Here is a 19,336-nt window from a genome sequence, read left to right as displayed (position 1 = left end):
CTAAGCTGTGTAAGGTAATTCAGATAGCGATTTGGAGTCTCTACAAAATGACTTATTTAAACTTGAAGCCTGGGTGTCTAAATGGGGAATGAGGTTCAATATAGAAAAATGCAAAATTATGCATTTTGGGAAAAAAACACACAAGCAGCGTACACTCTAAATGGGGAAATTATAGGGGTAACTGTGGTGGAAAAAGATTTTGGGGTGCTCATGGATAATAGGCTTATCAGTACACAATGTCAAAATGCTGTAAAAAAGGCAAGTAAAGTGCTCGCATGCATAAAACGGGGCATTGAGACAAGGGACAAGGATGTAATCCTGCCACTGTACAAACCATTGATACGTCTGTATCTGGCATATTGTGTTCAATTTTGTGCACCATATTATAAAAAATATTTAGGAGAACTAGAAAGGGTTCAAAGGCGGGCTACTAAACTGATTAAAGGGTTAGAGACACTGGAGTACGAGGAAAGGCTTCCGTATACAGCGTAGGGAAGGGTTCTTCACGGTAAGGGCAATAAAAATGTGAAACTCCCTGCCGGAGAAGATAGCAATGGCAGACTCTGTAAATGCATTTAAAAACCGATTAGACAAATTTCTAACTGGAAAGAGTATCCAGGGTTATAGCATTTATCACAGTGACATTAATCTGGGAGTGGTAAGAATCATTGTTGTCAATTGGTACTAAGCATTACATCAGCAGGTACATTATAATATGAACAGCTGATCACAGAATACAGGTTGAACCCGATGGGCATTTTGCCTCTTTTCAACCTCACTAATTATGTAACTATGTGACTATTACCTTGTATAGAAGTTTAACCGTATTCAGACGCATAGCAAAAGAAACAACAGTAATAATTATTAGACTCATATGCATCCGGCACTTATTCAACTATTCATACTCAAAAGGTAGTTAGATACTTAGTGCTGTATTACCCAGCTCAGTAGAGTGGGATACGACGAGACTCACCTCACTTCCAGGACCGATCAATACGTTAGCGACCGCTGAGTGGATCCAGACACTAATAGTGTACACACTCGCCCCGTGAACCTACAGTGAACACAGATGCCAAAGTGAACAAAGCTGCACAAGTCACACAGCTGCCTATGCTGCGACTGGGTCCTTTTAGATACACAGTGTCTCAGATGGAAGCCGGAAAATGGTTCATGGGAGGGGTGAGCAGGGGAGCGTCCGACTCCCCACAGCTGACATCAATCCCAGGGATGGTGGCCTCATTGCTTGAGTAAAAGTTTAATTAAGGATTCTGGAAACAAAGGAAGAAACAAGAGAGCGACTATGGTGTAGTATTTTTCAATCAGTTTTGTCTAGTGATGAGCGGATTCGGTTTTACTCAGATCTCAAAACAGAATCTTATTGGCTATCCAAAACACATGACATCTGTAAGCCAATAAGATGCCGTTTTGAGAACAGGGTTCTCAGACCATCTGGTAATTATTTCGTGTTTCCACTGTAGCTGTCATCCGTTTTTTATTCTTATTACATGTTTACATCTTGCATGATGTTTATTAAATTTTATACTGTCTGCACATGATGGTATTTTCTGTTTTATATTTCACATGTGAATATATTAATAAATGAGGAGACAAGTCTGGTCATCTGAAATTGAATCCAGCTACATAAGGGACGTATTGTATACCCATCTTATTCTATTTATTACATTTGTGGCACCCGGTGGTATCTTATTCCTATCCATCCTTTTTATTATGGTGTAATTACTCAGACGGGAATATAAAACAGAATAAAAAATAAAAGCTTTAATGTAATAATTAGATGCAAACAAAAGCTTTTATTATGAAATACAGGGGAGTATCCGCACCATATAGATGTAACATACAACAAACCACCGCAGATGGAACCCGGGTGACTCTAATGCACATGGTAATGTACAGGGTATATATGGACAGGATCTTGTATCAGAAAACACTCGGCACTCCTGATCAAGATGAGTGTCTGCAACAAGTTAGGCAAACTAGAAGTGAAAACACGTTCCTATGGCCGCCATATTGTCGTGCAGCAATACAGATTGTGCAAACTGGTATTAGACATTCACATTTACACAAAGCACAAGATACAAAATAAACAGCAGAAAAAAGACCTAAGCATTTGGGATGTATTATTTAGGAACTAAATATACAGACGGGTCCTCCGTTATCTTGGCTGACTGAAACGTTAGTCGCGATCAGGCATACGCAGCGTACCTGGGCGCAAGGAGGCGCACCTAGTCGTAGGAAGGCACACAGAGCGTTTGGCGTTACCTTTGAGTGTAATACCTAAGATCATCCACCAGATGTCGCTTTTATAAATCACCAATGCCCAAGCGTGTGGTCTCCATTAAAATACAATACTAAACTACAGCGTAAGAACTACTTTACTGGTGCATCTCATTACTCTACATTATGCTACAGTATGTCAAAGTCTATGACAGTATATACAGTACAGGTGCAAATAGTACAGCATATACAGATGCAAATTAACGTGTTACAGATACAGTATGGTCTATTGATGTTAGGGATATGCGAGTGTCCAAATTCCGTAGTATTAAGTATAATGGGGAGAGATAAAAGCTCCTCCCTAAGTTTCTGGATGCCAAATCCCTGTGTGTATAGTTTATACAGATGCAAATGAACGTGTTAAAACACTTGTGTATGCAGACACAACTAATGTGTGAAAGGAATAATGTAGCTCATTGACTTTACAGTATGTACAGTGCACAAAATGAGCGTCCGAGTCCCCTAACGGCATAAACAAACACCAATGGGGAGGAATCGCTCTTGGCAGTACTTTTACACATGAACTTGAGAATCTTCCATGCAGTGCTGTGGGCTAGCGATGAAGGCTCCGGTCTGCCACGCTGAGTACCGGGTTCGATTCCCAAAGTGTCAATTTTTTTTGTGTTCCAGTGACATTCACTTTATTATTTTTTCTGTGTAATCCATTGTAAAACATTCAACAGCAGGGTACACACAGGTTTCACACAAATCGGGGTAAATCTGCAGGAGTGACTCATTCACTATCTAAAATACACAGCGGTAATGAGCACGTATAGGCATACCAGTAAATATAAATTAGTGTATTCTGACGCAACTAACTGTTCGAGCAACACAGTACTGTAGATCGTCGGCGTTAGAGAATCTGTGTTGTACATTATAAGCTGTTCCTGCTAATTAGTACTCTAATAGAAAAAACTGTACAGAGATACTAAGGACAGTGATTTGGCATCCAGGAACTTAGGGAGGAGCTTTTATTTCTCTCCATTATACATAGAAAGATTAAACTTGCCACTCTACGTTACAAGCTGTTCGTGCTATTTAGTACACTACTAGTGTACTAAATAGCACGAAACCCATCACAACAGTTGCCCAGATCAAGAACACTCTCCAGGAGATAGGTGTATATGTGTCAAAGTAAACAATCAAGAGAAGACTTCACAAGAGTGAATATAGAGGGTTCACCACAAGATGTAAACCATTGGTGAGCAATAAAACAGGAAGACCAGATTAGAGTTTGCAAACAACATCTAAAAAAGCCTTTACAGTTCTGGAACAACATCCTGTGGACAGATGAGACAAATATCAACTTGTACCAGAGTGATGGGAAGAAAAGAGTATGGAGAAGGAAAGGAACTGCTCATGATCCAAAACCTACCAGCTCATCAGTGAAGCATGGTGGTGGTAGTGTCATGGCCTGGGCATGTATGGATGCCAATGGAACTGGTTCCCTTGTATTTATTGATAATGTGACTGCTGATAAAAGCAGCAGGATGAATGCTGAAGTGTTTTGGGCAATTTTATCTGCTCATATTCAGTCAAATGCTTCGGAACTCACTGGAAGGTGCTTCACAGTGCAGATGGACAATGACCCGACGCATACTGCGAAAGCAACCAAAGCGTTTTTTTAAGGCAAATAAGTGGAATGTTATGCAATGGCCAAGTCAATCACCTGACCTGAATCCGATTGAGCATGCATTTCACTTCATGAAGACAAAACAAAAGAGAAAATGCCCCAAGAATAAGCAGAAACTGAAGACATTTGCAGTAGAGGCCTGGCATAGCATCACCAGGGATGAAACCCAGCATCTGGTGATGTCTATGCTTTCCAGACTTCAGGCTGTAACTGACAAAAGGATTTGCAACAAAGTATTAAAAAGTAAAAGTTTAATTAAGGATTCTGGAAACAAAGGAAGAAACAAGAGAGCGACTATGGTGTAGTATTTTTCAATCAGTTTTGTCTAGTGATGAGCGGATTCGGTTTTACTCAGATCTCAAAACAGAATCTTATTGGCTATCCAAAACACATGACATCTGTAAGCCAATAAGATGCCGTTTTGAGAACAGAGTAAAACCGAATCCGCTCATCACTAGTTTTGTCACACGCAAGAATATTATAGCGTACGGATTACGGCTTGACACATGGCATATCAGTCCCCCATTCTTTAGTCCAGGTTACTACTGGGATCTAAATGCTGCTAGGAGACACAAATAATCGCTATATAGCGTAGTATATTTCCGTATCTGGGATTAAATTCAGTTATCACACAAAATTTATATGCGTACCAGATAAATAAATATTTGCATATCAGTATGGATATTGTATCCAGGTCTTCATCTAGGAGATGGTAATCAGATCGCCCTTGGAAAATATGTCAAAGCTCAATTCACGAAACACTGATCCGGGCTGCGACCACATTAAGTAGTAAAGTACTTTTTGTTGAACTGGACGAGCGCACTGATCTACTGATTTACAATATTTGATTTAGGATTGTTTAGTTTGTACCATTACTTTTGGTCCCTTAAAAAGTGGGAGGCACATATAAAAACCTTTTAATTCCTACACGATTCACCTGATTTTGATGTATATACCCTCAAATTAAAGCGGAAAGTCTGCAGTTAAAGCACATCTTGTTTGTTTCATTTCAAATCCATTGTAGTGGTGTATAGAGCCCAAAATATGAGAATTGTGTTGATGTCCCAATATATATGGACCAGACTGTATATTGCATGAAGCATAGGAGATAGGATTGACCCTTGAGGAACATTGCATGACAGTGATAATTATACTCCAGAAGATTTAAATGGTTCCGTGCTTGGGTAATGTCTAATATGTTCAACAAGAGCGGATTTATTTCTCTCACAGCATGAAAACGGCTTCTCACCTGTGAAACCGCTGATGTGTAACAAGACCTGATTTGTGTCTAAAACATTTCACACACTCAGAACATGGAAATGGCTCCTCACCAGTGTGACTTCTCTGATGTGTAACAAGATCTGATTTCTGTGGAAAACATTTCATACACTCAGAACAGGAATACGGCTTCTCACCTGTGTGACTTCTCTGATGTGTAACAAGATCTGATTTCGATGCAAAACATTTCCCACACTCAGAACATGGAAATGGCTCCTCACCAGTGTGACTTCTCTGATGTGTAACAAGATCTGATTTCTGTGGAAAACATTTCATTCACTCAGAACAGGAATACGGCTTCTCACCTGTGTGACTTCTCTGATGTGTAACAAGATATGATTTCGATGCAAAACATTTCCCACACTCAGAACAGGAATACGGCTTCTCACCTGTGTGACTTCTCTGATGTATAAAAAGATCCGATTTCTGTGCAAAACATTTCCCACACTCAGAACAGGAATACGGCTTCTCACCTGTGTGACTTCTCTGATGTGTAACAAGATTTGATTTATTTGTAAAAAATTTCCCACACTCAGAACATGGAAATGGCTTCTCACCAGTGTGACTTCTCTGATGTCTAACAAGATCTGATTTATATGTAAAACATTTCCCACACTCAGAACATGGAAATGGCCTCTCACCTGCCTTAGCTGGCTGATGAGTAATACGGTTTGTGTTCTGTGTAAAACATTTGGCATCTGTAGAACAGGGAAACTCTGTATCTAATCTCAGAGCTGTAATAGAGTGATCAGGAGAACATTTCCCAGGATCAGGGGGATCAGCTGATAGAGCTTGATGTATAATTGGGGTAATGGTATTATCTCCTGGAGAATCCTGTCTACTGTCATTATCTGTTATTTCACAATCCAGGGATAACATTAGATGTACTTCTGAGATATTCCTGCTTGTGGGTCCATCTGCTGGAAATAAAATACATTAATATATAAAATGAGCAGACAAGACCCAGGATGTTACAGGATACAATATATAATTCTATAACTGCCATTTTCTTTTACCTGTAATCATTGCTTTTATGTTTATTAAAAAAACAAAAAAGCTAGGATGCTTAGACTGGATCAACATGGAAGGCTCAAGTGGGATTACTAGAGGTGACCTGGACGCTCAAGTGGGATTACTAGAGGTGACACAGACGCTCATATGGGATTACTAGAGGTGACACGGACGCTCATGTGGGATTACTAGAGGTGACGTGGGCGCTCATGTGGGATTACTAGAGGTGACGTGGGCGCTCATGTGGGATAACTAGAGGTGACATGGACGCTCATGTGGGATTATTAGAGGTGACATGGACGCTCATGTGGGATTACTAGGTGGTGACATGGACACTCATGGGGGATTATTAGAGGTGAGATGGACGATCATTTGGGATTACTAGAGGAGACATTGGCGCTCATGTGGGATTATTAGAGGTGACACAGGGACTCATGTGGGATTACTAGAGGTGACATGGATGCTCATGGGGATTATTAGAGGTGACATGGGCACTCATGTGGGATTATTAGAGGTGACATGGACGCTCATGTGGGATTACTAGGAGGTGACATGGACGCTCATGTGGGATTACTAGGCGACATGGGCGCTCATGTGGGATTACTAGAGGTGACACAGGCACTCATGTGGGATTACTAGAGGTGACACGGACGCTCGTGGGATTACTAGAGGTGACATGGACGCTCATAGGGGATTATTAGAAGTGACATGGACGCTCATGTGGGATTACTAGTAGGTGACATGGACGCTCATGTGGGATTACTAGAGGTGACACGGACGCTCATGTGGGATTACTAGAGGTGACACGGGCGCTCATGTGGGATTACTAGAGGTGACATGGATGCTCTTGGGGGATTACTAGGAGGTGACATGGACGCTCATGGGGGATTATTAGAGGTGACATGGACGCTCATTTGGGATTGCTAGAGGTGACGTGGGCGCTCATGTGGGATTACTAGGAGGTGACGTGGGCGCTCATGTGGGATTACTAGAGGTGACACGGGCGCTCATGTGGGATTACTAGAGGTGACACGGGCGCTCATGTGGGATTATTAGAGGTGACACGGGCGCTCATGTGAGATTACTAGAGGTGACATGGATGCTCATGTGGGATTACTAGAGGTGACATGGACATTGCTATAAAAAAACACCAAAGAAGAGAAAGTGCTGTCCTGTTTGCGCACTAATAAATAATATATAACCTTTATTAAGTACAGTAAAGTATGTAAGATAAATCGTTGAAATATTAAACACAAAGTTAAGTGTATAAAGAGCTGAATAAAGTAATAAATATAAGATTTTACTCACCGATAAATCTATTTCTCGTAGTCCGTAGTGGATGCTGGGACTCCGTAAGGACCATGGGGTATAGCGGCTCCGCAGGAGACTGGGCACATCTAAAGAAAGCTTTAGGACTACCTGGTGTGCACTGGCTCCTTCCACTATGACCCTCCTCCAGACCTCAGTTAGGATACTGTGCCCTGAAGAGCTGACACAATAAGGAAGGATTTTGAATCCCGGGTAAGACTCATACCAGCCACACCAATCACACCGTATAAAGCCTCCTCATCAAACATGTCGACACAGCCGTATCGACACACCGCACACACACAGGGAATGCTCTGACTGAGGACAGGACCCCACAAAGCCCTTTGGGGAGACAGAGAGAGAGTATGCCAGCACACACCAGAGTGCTATATAACATAGGGATCCCACTATAACTGAGTGTTTTTTCCCTTATAGCTGCTTACATTATGTATACTGCGCCTAAATTTAGTGCCCCCCCTCTCTTTTTTTTTTTACGTAAACTGTTTTTTATTGCAACAATGGTTATACAGGTTAAACAACAAAAGAATGACCTTAGAAGACAAAATCCTTGCCAATCAAACAGCAATCAATCACAATTAAGTCCTCTAACATACATGAAAACATTGTCTATTTTTAGTCTCAAACAAACATAGAAATAACCATATGGTAAAACAGCGTAGCATAAGAGGTTAATGTAAGAAAAAAAAAGGGGGGGAAAAGAAGGAAGAGGTGGAGAGAGAGGGGGGGAGGGGGAAGGAAGGTAGCAAGTCGTATGTTTAGAATAGAGGTAATTGTTTAAAAACGTAAAAAACATAAATGAGTCCTAGAATAAGAAAGGCAAGGAGCGTAATCGTCTAGGGGCCTGAGATGAGAGATGAGACGGGAGGATTTCGGGATCACTCCTTTAAGTATATAGTTTAGGTTGATATGTATGTCCTATATACGGATGATTCCTTAAACTCATACCATGGGAACCAAGTGGCTGTGAAGTCTACTGATCTTCCCAATGAGAAGGAAACTAGATCCTCCATGTCTAGAAAATAATCAATCTTATTGAACCATTGTTTAATTGAAGAAGATGAGGATGATCTCCATAGGATTGGTATGACGGCTTTGGCTGCATTATTAAGATGGCGTAATAGTGAACCCTTATAGGAATATGAACCTCTGGGAGTGAGGTTGAGGAGCCAAAACTCCGGGTCTCTGGGGACGGTACCTCCTAGTATCAATTCTGAGCATTTAAAAACTTCCCTCCAAAAGTGCATTATGAGAGGACATTCCCACCATATATGCAGAAAGCTTCCTGGGGCTCCTCTACATCGCCAGCAAAGGCCTGAAAGGGTCGGAAACATCTTATTAAGCGCCAAAGGAGTCCTGTACCACCTATAAATCAGTTTATAAAGAGTTTCCATTGTCGACAAACATAGCGCACTTGCCTGGGTGTTGCGAAATATCAATTCCCAATTAGATTGTGAAGCCAGCATCGGCATTACTTTCTCCCAGGCACTCATGAAAGTAGGGGGTTGAGGAAAGAGGTCCTCTATAATGATCACATAAATCTGGGAAATGGTGTGTGTGGGAGCTTGAGGGGAAACGCACATCTTTTCAAAAGCGGTGAGTTCTCTGGTCATATCAGAGAGATGTTTGGAGGATGTTACAAAGTGATGAACCTGGAGAATTTCCAAAAATCAGATTTCGTTATTGTCCAGAGGGATTGAATATCTGAAAACGAACGTACCCTACTCGAACTCACCAGCTGACCGACCCTGAAAAGCCCCTTCTCTGCCCATGAGGCGAAGGCCGTTCCTTGGAGACCCGGAGTAAACTCAGAATTAGAGATGAAAGAAGTCAATGGTGACCATTTGGAAGATATGTGACTTCTCAACCTAAGTGAGCTCCACACTTTAAGTGTGGGGGATACTGTGGGATGGGACACCTTTGGGAGGACTGGTAGCCATGGCGTGATTTCTATATAGTGTGGGAGGCAGCCTTCCTCTAGGAGCACCCATTGTCTACAGTCTTTTGCCCGTGTCCATTCCAGGACTCTATTCAGGTGTATTGCATGATAATAACTGGGGACGTGTGGAAGTTGTTGTCCTCCCTGATGTTTTCTCCGAAATAATATATCGTGCTTAAATCTAGGTGTATTGCTACCCCAGACAAAAGCTCGAATAAGACCTTGGATGTCCCTAAACCATTGGGGGGGAATGTATATGGGGAGGGTTTGGAGAAAAAACAATATCCTAGGTAAGGCATTCATTTTAACTACGTTAAATTCTACCAAACCAGGATAGTCGCAATTTCCTCCATTTTTGAAAATCTATGCAGAGTTTTTTCAACAAGGGGTCAAAATTTAGGGAAAAACATTTGGACATGTCATTAGATAATATAACCCCTAAGTATTTCAACTTATGGTCATGCCAAGTGAAGGGGAACGAGCACTTCAAGCCCGTTACCACAGTAGGGGAGGTAGTCAAATGTAGTGCTATAGATTTGGAGTAATTAATCTTGAAATTAGAAAGGGCTCCGAACCTATCAAATTCCATCATCAGGTTAGGGAGCGAGGTAACCGGGTTCGAAATCAAAGCTAATAAATCATCTGCATAGAGGGCCAATTTATATTCCCTCCCTCTCACCAGCAGACCAGAAATATTTTGGTTTGCCCGTATACTTCTAGCTAAAGCTTCCATGCACAAAACAAAAAGTAATGGGGATAGTGGACAGCCCTGTCTTGTGCCATTCGAGATAGTGAAGGAATCTGATAAGGAGCCATTGATCTTTATTCTAGCAGATGGGGTAGTGTATAGTGATAGGATCCTATGAAGACATGCGTTGCCCAGCCCCAGGTGTTTCAAAATACCAAACAAAAAATCCCAGCCCACCCTATCAAATGCCTTTTCTGCATCAGTGGATAACAGGATCGAGGGGGACGCGGACTGGTTAGCGTAGTGTATCATATTTAGTACTTTGGATGTGTTATCCCTGGCTTCACGGCCCAAAACAAAACCCGTCTGGTCTCCATGAATCAACGCCGGCAACAGATGCTTAAGACGGTTAGCTACTAATTTAGCAAAAAGTTTTATATCAATATTCAGCAGCGAAATCGGTCGGTAACTAGCACAAAGACTGGGATCTTTGCCCTCTTTGGGTAGCACTGTAATGTGTGCTTCGAGGGACTGAGAGGAGAAATGGGACGTATCAGAGATAGTGTTGAAGGCTCTCACAAGGAGAGGCACTAGCCTCTCCCTGAAAGCCTTGTAATAGGCAATAGTAAATCCATCTGGGCCTGGGCTTTTACCATTGGGCGAGGAATCAATAGCTTTCATGACCTCCTCTGCCGAAAAGGGCACGTCCAGGTCATCGGCATCTGCCTTGGACAATGTCGGGAAGTCTAGGGATCTCAAATAAGAAGATATGGCTGCCTGATGGGATATCTTATCTGCCCGCCCAGATGGCCCCGAAAGGTTATATAATGTGGAATAGTATTCCTGAAAGGCTTTAGCAATTTTAATAGTCTCATGTTGGGGGCGACCCTTGTTATCCTTAATTAGGTGAATAAAGGTGAGTGCACGTTGCTCGCGGAGGGCCTTAGCTAACAATTTCCCCGGTTTATTGCCCCATTGGTAATATCTGCTGCGGCACTTCCTATAGGAAAATTTAACCCTGTCAGAGAGCAATTTATTCAAGTCGGCTCGGGCGACCTCAAGGTCATAGTAGTGTTGGGGAGTTTGAGATTTTTTATGAAGGAGTTCTAGAGATTTTATCTTGGATAGCAAGTCTTCTCGAAGTTTTTCCCTCTGTTTTTTACGTACTGAGCCTAGTTGGATACACCCCCCCCGCAGGACACATTTTTGTGCCTCCCATACTGAGATTTTAGAGATATCCTCCATGTCGTTAGTGTCAATATAGGAGTCTAGGGCCAATTCCAGTTGCGAACGACATACTACGTCTTGCAACAGAGTATCATTAAAACGCCATAACCATTGACGTCTCGTATATGATGGGAGACGAATAGTAAGATTAACCGGGGCATGGTCTGACCAGACAATTTGTCCTATCGAGGATTCTGAAATCAAATGTAGGTGGCGATGACTTAGAAATAGATAGTCGATTCTGGAATGTTTGATGGGGATGTGAATAAAAAGAAAAATCTACCTCAGAGGGATGTGTCAGTCTCCATGAGTCAATCAGCTGGTGGTCGAGCAGGGCACGTCGCACTCTCCTATACTCCTTCTCTGGTCGGAGGGCAATCTTCCTAGAGGTGTCATGAAGGGGATCAAGCGTCCAATTTAAATCTCCTCCCATCACCACCACTCCCTCAAGAAGAGGCTCAGCAGTTTCCAACACCGAAGTCAAGAAAGAGGGTTGTTTAGAGTTGGGAGCGTAAACATTTAAAAAGGAAAAGCGTTGGCCATGAATTTCACACTTAACCAACAAACCCCTACCCTCTACCAGTCTATGGGAGGAAACATTTAGGACAGGTAAGTGACGGGCCAAGAGAATAGCTACACCCAACGTCTTCCCATTGGGATTGTTAGCCATGAAAACATGGGGGTAATAGTGACTTTTAAGTGATGGGACGCAACCAATCCTAAAGTGTGTTTCTTGCAGCAGGGCAACATCCAATCTCTCGTCTCTGAGCCACTTAAGGAGTTTAGATCTTTTTTCAGGAATATTCAGGCCCTTTACATTAAGGGTAGTTACCCGTATTGTGTCTGGACCCATTGTGATTGAAGTTGTATCACATTGACAATAAACCTTCCTACCACAGGGATACAGAGGGAATAGGTAAGGGTATTAAGAACGTTTGTTAGTTTGGAAAGGAAACCGTGAAAAGTGGAGAAAAGAGAAGCAATGTGGAAAGATACATTGCGAGATGCATTAGTATTAAACATTGTGAGTAACATCATGAAAATGAAAAATGCTGCAAATGGGGTGGAAGCGGTAGACCGCCGACTCCCAACCCTGGAGAAAAGGGGATGCAGCATGGTGGGGGTCTTACGGGGGGGCCAAGGGCAGCGACCGCCCTTGAATCACAAATGTATTCTTTAAGGAAGAAAAAAAGAGAAACACAAATACGAATAGACAATAATAATAATCACCTAGGGAAAATTACAAGCATCATTCAAAACACTAAACCGTGAGAGCTAAATGTTGCGAGAAAACGTGACAAAGAACCTATAAGAAGTAATCTGAACACGTTTCCATTGCAGTAGCAATGGTGAAAAGAAAGAAACCACCTAACTGAAGGAACTTTAAACATTAAACATTTCAGGCCGCGCATTTTAGAAACATGGTATATCACGTATTTAAAGAACGACATATGTGTCAGTAGATATAGGAACTATCATCTCAATGCAGGTAAGGTGTCCTACTCATGGAGGCTTTGAAGAACGTGAACTTGTAGGCGGAGTCTCCCGTCCACGCTGGGATCGTACTTGTTGCCACGCGTCATCTGGAGGAGTCATGATTGGTATAGTGGGCTGGTGATGGTAAGAGTCCCACTCAGGTAATTGGATTGGTGGGACGCCCAGAGTTGCGAAAAAGGCCGGTAGATCAGGTGGTTTGGAGAGCATTGCTATCTTGCCATTGTGGGAGACCTGAAGAGAAAAAGGGAAACCCCATCTGTACTTTAGCTGAAGTTTCCGAAGGGAATCTGTAAGGGGTTTCAGGGTTCTGCGTTGTTGTAGTGTTGACCACGCCAGGTCTGGGAACAACTGAACCTTATCGCCTTGGAAATCTATGTTATCCAGTTGACGGGCCTTTCTCATTATCTCTTCCTTTTGCGCATAGTAATGGAGCCTACAAATCACATCTCTGGGCCTGTCCGATGGTATACCCCGAGGTCGGAGAGCCCGGTGCGCTCTGTCAATCATAATGTCCTCACTCGAATCCAAGTCGATAAGCTCTCCAAATATCTTTGTCAGCGCATTCGCCAGATCAGCCTGTTGGATACTTTCCGAGAGCCCCCTAACCCTGATATTTTTCCGCCTCCCACGATTATCCATATCTTCGACTCTTGACTTAAGGAAGGCTATATCTCTCCTCTGTTGGGAAATCACCTCCTGAAAACCAATTAAAGAGGATAAGCTAGCTGTCTCATGGCGTTCCAAGACATCGACACGGGTCGCTATCTGCGACATATCTTGTTGCAGCGCGGTCACTTCCCGTTTGATGGTAGACAGTAAACGGGTCTCTAAAGCTGAGAAATCCTGTTTCGTAGGAAGTGACTTAACATGTGAAAGTATCTCACCAATATCAGTTGTCAAGGATGCGGACAGTGGCGGTTGTGGGGTCGAAGGAGTCGACATGACTTCCGTTTGCGTATTAATGATTGGAGAGTCCGGGAGGGCGTGGGTAGAGGTCGGGCTTGTTATGGGTGTAGTCAAGAATTGACGTAGATCTGAGGAACGGCGGGCCGTCGAGTTTGGAGTCTCATCTGGCCTGGTCTTCGCCTTATTTTTCTTCTTGCCTCTCACCATGACATCGGATTAGAAAGAAAGGTGGTATGATGTGTCACATTTACTTATCCCAGGTGATGTAGAATTATTTGGGCCGTCGCCGTGCAGTAGCCCCCCCACATGGCTCTAAGGAAACATCAGGCCAGCAGTCACATCAGCCGAGCAACTATCTGAGGTTTCACATATTTATGCGTGGAGTTGCGACTTATGAGTGCAGCGGCCTCTCGAGGGGAGGTATAGGTTATGTCAACAAGATGGCCGGCTCTAGTCGGAAGCAGCTGGGGGGTTGATTAACAGCACCCGGAGCTGGGTGAAGTATTGCAGTCCCGTAAATACGTTTTATATTTAGGAGCCCGTGAGTCACCAGGGTCCGCTGGGGCCAGTAGCTATGTGTGGGTAGGTATCCGGACTCCAGGTCGACAGCACAAAGGTCGACACACTTTAGGTCGACGCCAATTGGTCGACACACATTAGGTCGACAGGGTCAAAGGGTCGACAGGGTCAAAATGTCGACAGGAACAAGGTCGGCATGGAAAAAGGTCGACATGAGTTTTTTCACGATTTTTTTCTTTTTTTGAACCTTTTCATACTTAACGATCCACGTGGACTACGATTGGAACGGTAAAGTGTGCCGAGCGAAGGCACCATGCCCGAAGCATGGCGAGCGAAGCGAGCCATGCGAGGGGACGCGGTGCACTAATTCGGGTTCCCGGTCACTCTACGAAGAAAACGACACCAAAAAAACATAAAAAACTCATGTCGACCTTTTTCCATGTCGACCTTGTTCTTGTCGACCTTTTGACCCTATCGACCTTTTGACCATGTCGACCTAATGTGTGTCGACCGATTGGTGTCGACCTAAAGTGTGTCGACCCTGAGTCCCAGACCCGTGTGGGTACTAGGGTGCTGAAGCAACGCTCTTGCACAATCTTACCGGGGTGAGCTTCCCAGAGAAGCAGCTCCGACACGCTGACCCCCTGCCCGGTGGTGTAATTTTGCACGATGTGTGCGATCCGCCTCCGGAGGTCCGCGGGCAGCGTGCGTCGTCAAGGTGAGTGCGGGTCTAAGCTCCAAGCCTGGAGCGAGGCTCTCCTCCCGTATGTCTGCCGGGCGCCGCACAGTTCCGGTCCACCGCCGACGGCCCTGGCCGGCCGGATCGCGAGCACAGCCGCCGCTCTTCAGTGTCCACCTCAGGTCAGTTCCAGCGTCTGTTCCATCTCTCAGAGACAGTGGGGCGATCCGCGGCACAGCCACTCCGGTCCCGGAAGGCCTGAGGTGTAAATTGAGGCCCCGGTCTAATGGGTGCCTGCAGGCCGCAATCCGCGGGAGCTCCGGGAGGTGCTCCCCGATTCCGCGGTTCTGGCAGGGATGTTCCCAGTAGGTATAGAAGGGGCTTTGGATCTGCTTAGCTTACTTAGGAAGTGCAGAAATCGACCCAGGTGAAATTCCTCTGTTGGGGCCTTCCTGGCCTTACACCACGCAACATATTTTCGCCAAATACGGTGATAATTGTTTGCAGTTACTTCTTTCCTGGCTTTTATCAGCGTAGGAATGACTTCATCCGGAATGCCCTTTTCCTTTAGGATCCGGTATTCAACCGCCATGCCGTCAAACGCAGCCGCGGTAAGTCTTGGAACAGACAGGGCCCCTGCTGTAGCAGATCCTGTCTGAGCGGTAGAGGCCATGGGTCCTCTGATATCATTTCTTGAAGTTCTGGGTACCAAGCTCTTCTTGGCCAATCCGGAACCACGAGTATCGTTCTTACTCCTCGTCTTCTTATTATTCTCAGTACCTTTGGTATGAGAGGCAGAGGAGGGAACACATAAACCGACTGGTACACCCACGGTGTCACTAGGGCGTCCACAGCTATCGCCTGAGGGTTCCTTGACATTGCGCAATATCTCTCTAGTTTTTTGTTTAGGCGAGACGTCATCATGTCCACCTGTGGCCTTTCCCAACGGTTTACCATCAGTTGGAAGACTTCTGGATGAAGTCCCCACTCTCCCGGGTGTAGGTCGTGTCTGCTGAGAAAGTCTGCTTCCCATTTGTCCACTCCCAGAATGAACACTGCTGACAGTGCTAAGACGTGATTTTCCGCCCATCTGAGAATCTTTGTGGCTTCTGCCATCGCCATCCTGCTTCTTGTGCCGCCCTGTCGGTTTACATGGGCGACTGCCGTGATGTTGTCTGATTGGAACAGAACCGGCTGGTTTTGAAGCAGGGGCCTTGCCTGACTTAGGGCATTATAAATGGCCCTCAGTTCCAGAATATTTATGTGTAGGGACGACTCCTGACTTGACCAAAGTCCTTGGAAATTTCTTCCCTGTGTGACTGGCCCCCAGCCTCGTAGGCTGGCATCCGTGGTCACCAGGACCCAGTCCTGTATGCCGAATCTGCGGCCCTCTATAAGATGAGCCGTCTGCAGCCACCACAGCAGAGATACCCTAGTCCTTGGAGACAGGGTTATCAGCCGATGCATCTGAAGATGCGATCCTGATCACTGGTCCAAGAGGTCCCACTGAAAGGTTCTTGCATGGAACCTGCCGAATGGAATTGCTTCGTAGGAAGCTACCATTTTTCCCAGGACTCGTGTGCAGTGATGCACCGATACCTGTTTTGGTTTCAGGAGGACTTTGACTAGAGATGACAGCTCCTTGTCCTTCTCCATCGGGAGAAACACTTTTTTCTGTTCTGTGTCCAGAACCATCCCCAAGAACAGTAGGCGTGTGGTAGGAACCAGCTGTGACTTTGGAATGTTTAGAATCCATCCGTGCTGTTATAGCACTTCCCGAGGTAGTGCTACCCTGACCAACAACTGCTCCTTGGACCTCGCCTTTATAAGGATATCGTCCAAGTACGGGATAATTAAAACTCCCTTTTTTCGAAGGAGTATCATCATTTCTGCCATTACCTTGGTAAACACCCTCGGTGCCATGGACAGTCCAAACAGCAGCGTCTGGAATTGGTAATGGCAATCCTGTACCACAAATCTGAGGTACTCCTGGTGGAGGATGGTAAATGGGGACATGCAGGTAAGCATCCTTGATGTCCAGAGATACCATGTAATCCCCCACGTCCAGGCTTGCAATAACCGCCCTGAGCGATTCCATCTTGAACTTGAATTTTTTTTATGTATGTGTTCAAGGATTTCAAATTTAAAATGGGTCTCACCGAACCGTCCGGTTTCGGTACCACAAACAGTGTGGAATAGTAACCCCGTCCTTGTTGAAGTAGGGGCACCTTGACTATCACCTGCTGGGAATACAGCTTGTGAATTGCCGCTAGCACAGCCTCCCTGCCTGAGGGAGTAATCGGCAAGGCAGATTTGTGGAAACGGCAGGGGGGAGGCGCCTCGAATTCCAGCTTGTACCCCTGAGATACTACTTGGAGGATCCAGGGATCCACCTGTGAGCGAGCCCACTGATCGCTGAAATTTTTGAGGCGGCCCCCCACCGTACCTGGCTCCGCCTGTGAAGCCCCACCGTCATGCGGCGGACTTGGTAGAAGCGGGGGAGGACTTTCTTTCCTGGGAACCTGCTGTTTGTTGCAGCCTTTTTCCCCTACCCGCCTTTTCCCCGCCAGTTTTTCTGGGGTCGAAAGGACTGTACCTGATAAAACGGCGCTTTCTTAGGCTGTGAGGGAACATGGGGCAAAAAAGCTGACTTCCCAGCTGTTGCTGTGGAAACTAGGTCTGAGAGACCATCCCCGAATAACTCCTCACCCTTATAAGGAAAAACTTCTATGTGCCTTTTCGAATCTGCATCCCCTGTCCACTGCCGAGTCCATAAGCCTCTCCTAGCAGAAATGGACAATGCACAATGCACTTATCTTAGATGCCAGCCGGCAGATCTCCCTCTGTGCATCTCTCATGTATAAGACTATATGCTCTATGGTTAGCAGAATAGTGTCCCTGTCTAGGGTGTCAATATTTTCCGACAGGGAATCTGACCACGCAGCTGCAGCGCTGCACATCCATGCCGAAGCAATAGCTGGTCTAAGTATAATGCCTGAGTGTGTATATACAGACTTCAGGATCGCCTCCTGCTTTCTATCAGCAGGCTCCTTTAGGGCGGCCGTATCCGGAGATGATAGTGCCACCTTTTTTGACAAACGTGTGAGCGCTTTATCCACCCTAGGGGGTGTTTCCCAATGTGACCTATCCTCTGGCGGGAAAGGGTACGCCATTAGTAACTTTTTAGAAATTACCAATTTTTTATCGGGGGAAGCCCACGCTTCTTTACACTTCATTTAATTCTTCAGATGGGGGAAAAACTATTGGTAGTTTTTTCTCCCGAAACATAATACCCTTTTTTGTGGTACCTGGGTTTATATCAGAAATGTGTAATACCTCTTTCATTGCCTCAATCATGCAATGAATGGCCCTAGTGGACATTAAATTTGACTCCTCATCGTCGACACTGGTATCAGTATCCGTGTTGACATCTGTGTCTGCCATCTGAGGTAGCGGGCGCTTTAGAGCCCCTGATGGCCTTTGAGACGCCTGGGCAGGCACGAGCTGAGAAGCCGGCTGTCCCGCATTTGGCATGTCGTCAAATTTTTTATGTAAGGAGTCTACACTTGCACGTAATTCCTTCCATAAGTCCATCCACTCAGGTGTCTGCCCCGCAGGGGGTGACATCACATTTATAGGCAACTGCTCCGCCTCCACATGTTCCTCATCAAACATGTCGACACAGCCGTACCGACACACCGTACACACACAGGGAATGCTCTAACAGAGGACAGGACCTCACAAAGCCCTTTGGGGAGACAGAGAGAGAGTATGCCAGCACACACCAGAGCGCTATATAATACAGGGACTAACTGAATTATATCCCCTATAGCTGCTATAATCTTTATACTGCGCCTAAATTTAGTGCCCCCCCTCTCTTTTTTACCCTTCTGTAGTGCAGACTGCAGGGGAGAGCCAGGGAGCTTCCTTCCAGCGGAGCTGTGAGGGAGAAATGGCGCCAGTGTGCTGAGGGAGATAGCTCCGCCCCTTTTTCGGCAGACTTTTCTCCCGCTTTTTTATGGATTATGGCAGGGGTAATTATCACATATATAGCCTCTGGGGCTATATATTGTGATTATTTAGCCAGCCAAGGTGTTTTTATTGCTGCTCAGGGCGCCCCCCCCCCCAGCGCCCTGCACCCACCAGTGACCGGAGTGTGAGGTGTGCATGAGGAGCAATGGCTACTTTGGCTACCTTGGTGAAGACTGAAGTCTTCTGCCGCCGATTTTCCGGACCTCTTCTTGCTTCTGGCTCTGTAAGGAGGACGGCGGCGCGGTTCCGGGACCGAACATCAAGGACGGGTCCTGCGGTCGATCCCTCTGGAGCTAATGGTGTCCA

General features: G+C 45.1%; 2 protein-coding genes across 2 annotated transcripts in view; one reads left to right on the top strand and one right to left on the bottom strand.

Moving 5' to 3' along the window:
* The window catches only part of LOC134984639 (uncharacterized), a 452,661-nt gene that overhangs the window by 210,101 nt on the left and 223,224 nt on the right, over nt 1–19,336 (top strand). The window lies entirely within an intron of this gene.
* LOC134984612 (oocyte zinc finger protein XlCOF7.1-like) overlaps nt 1,792–19,336 on the bottom strand; it is a 44,274-nt gene continuing 26,729 nt past the window's right edge. The window contains exon 5 of the mRNA XM_063950158.1: nt 1,792–6,126. Within this exon, the coding sequence (XP_063806228.1) occupies nt 5,483–6,126 (644 nt within the window). The 3' untranslated portion in view covers nt 1,792–5,482. The remainder of the gene's footprint in view (nt 6,127–19,336) is intronic.

This window comes from Pseudophryne corroboree, assembly GCF_028390025.1.
Source record: "Pseudophryne corroboree isolate aPseCor3 chromosome 3 unlocalized genomic scaffold, aPseCor3.hap2 SUPER_3_unloc_7, whole genome shotgun sequence".
Classification (NCBI taxonomy): Eukaryota; Metazoa; Chordata; class Amphibia; order Anura; family Myobatrachidae; genus Pseudophryne; species Pseudophryne corroboree.
The sequence above is the reverse complement of the archived record's forward strand: the minus strand, read 5'-3'. Positions and strand labels throughout refer to the sequence as shown.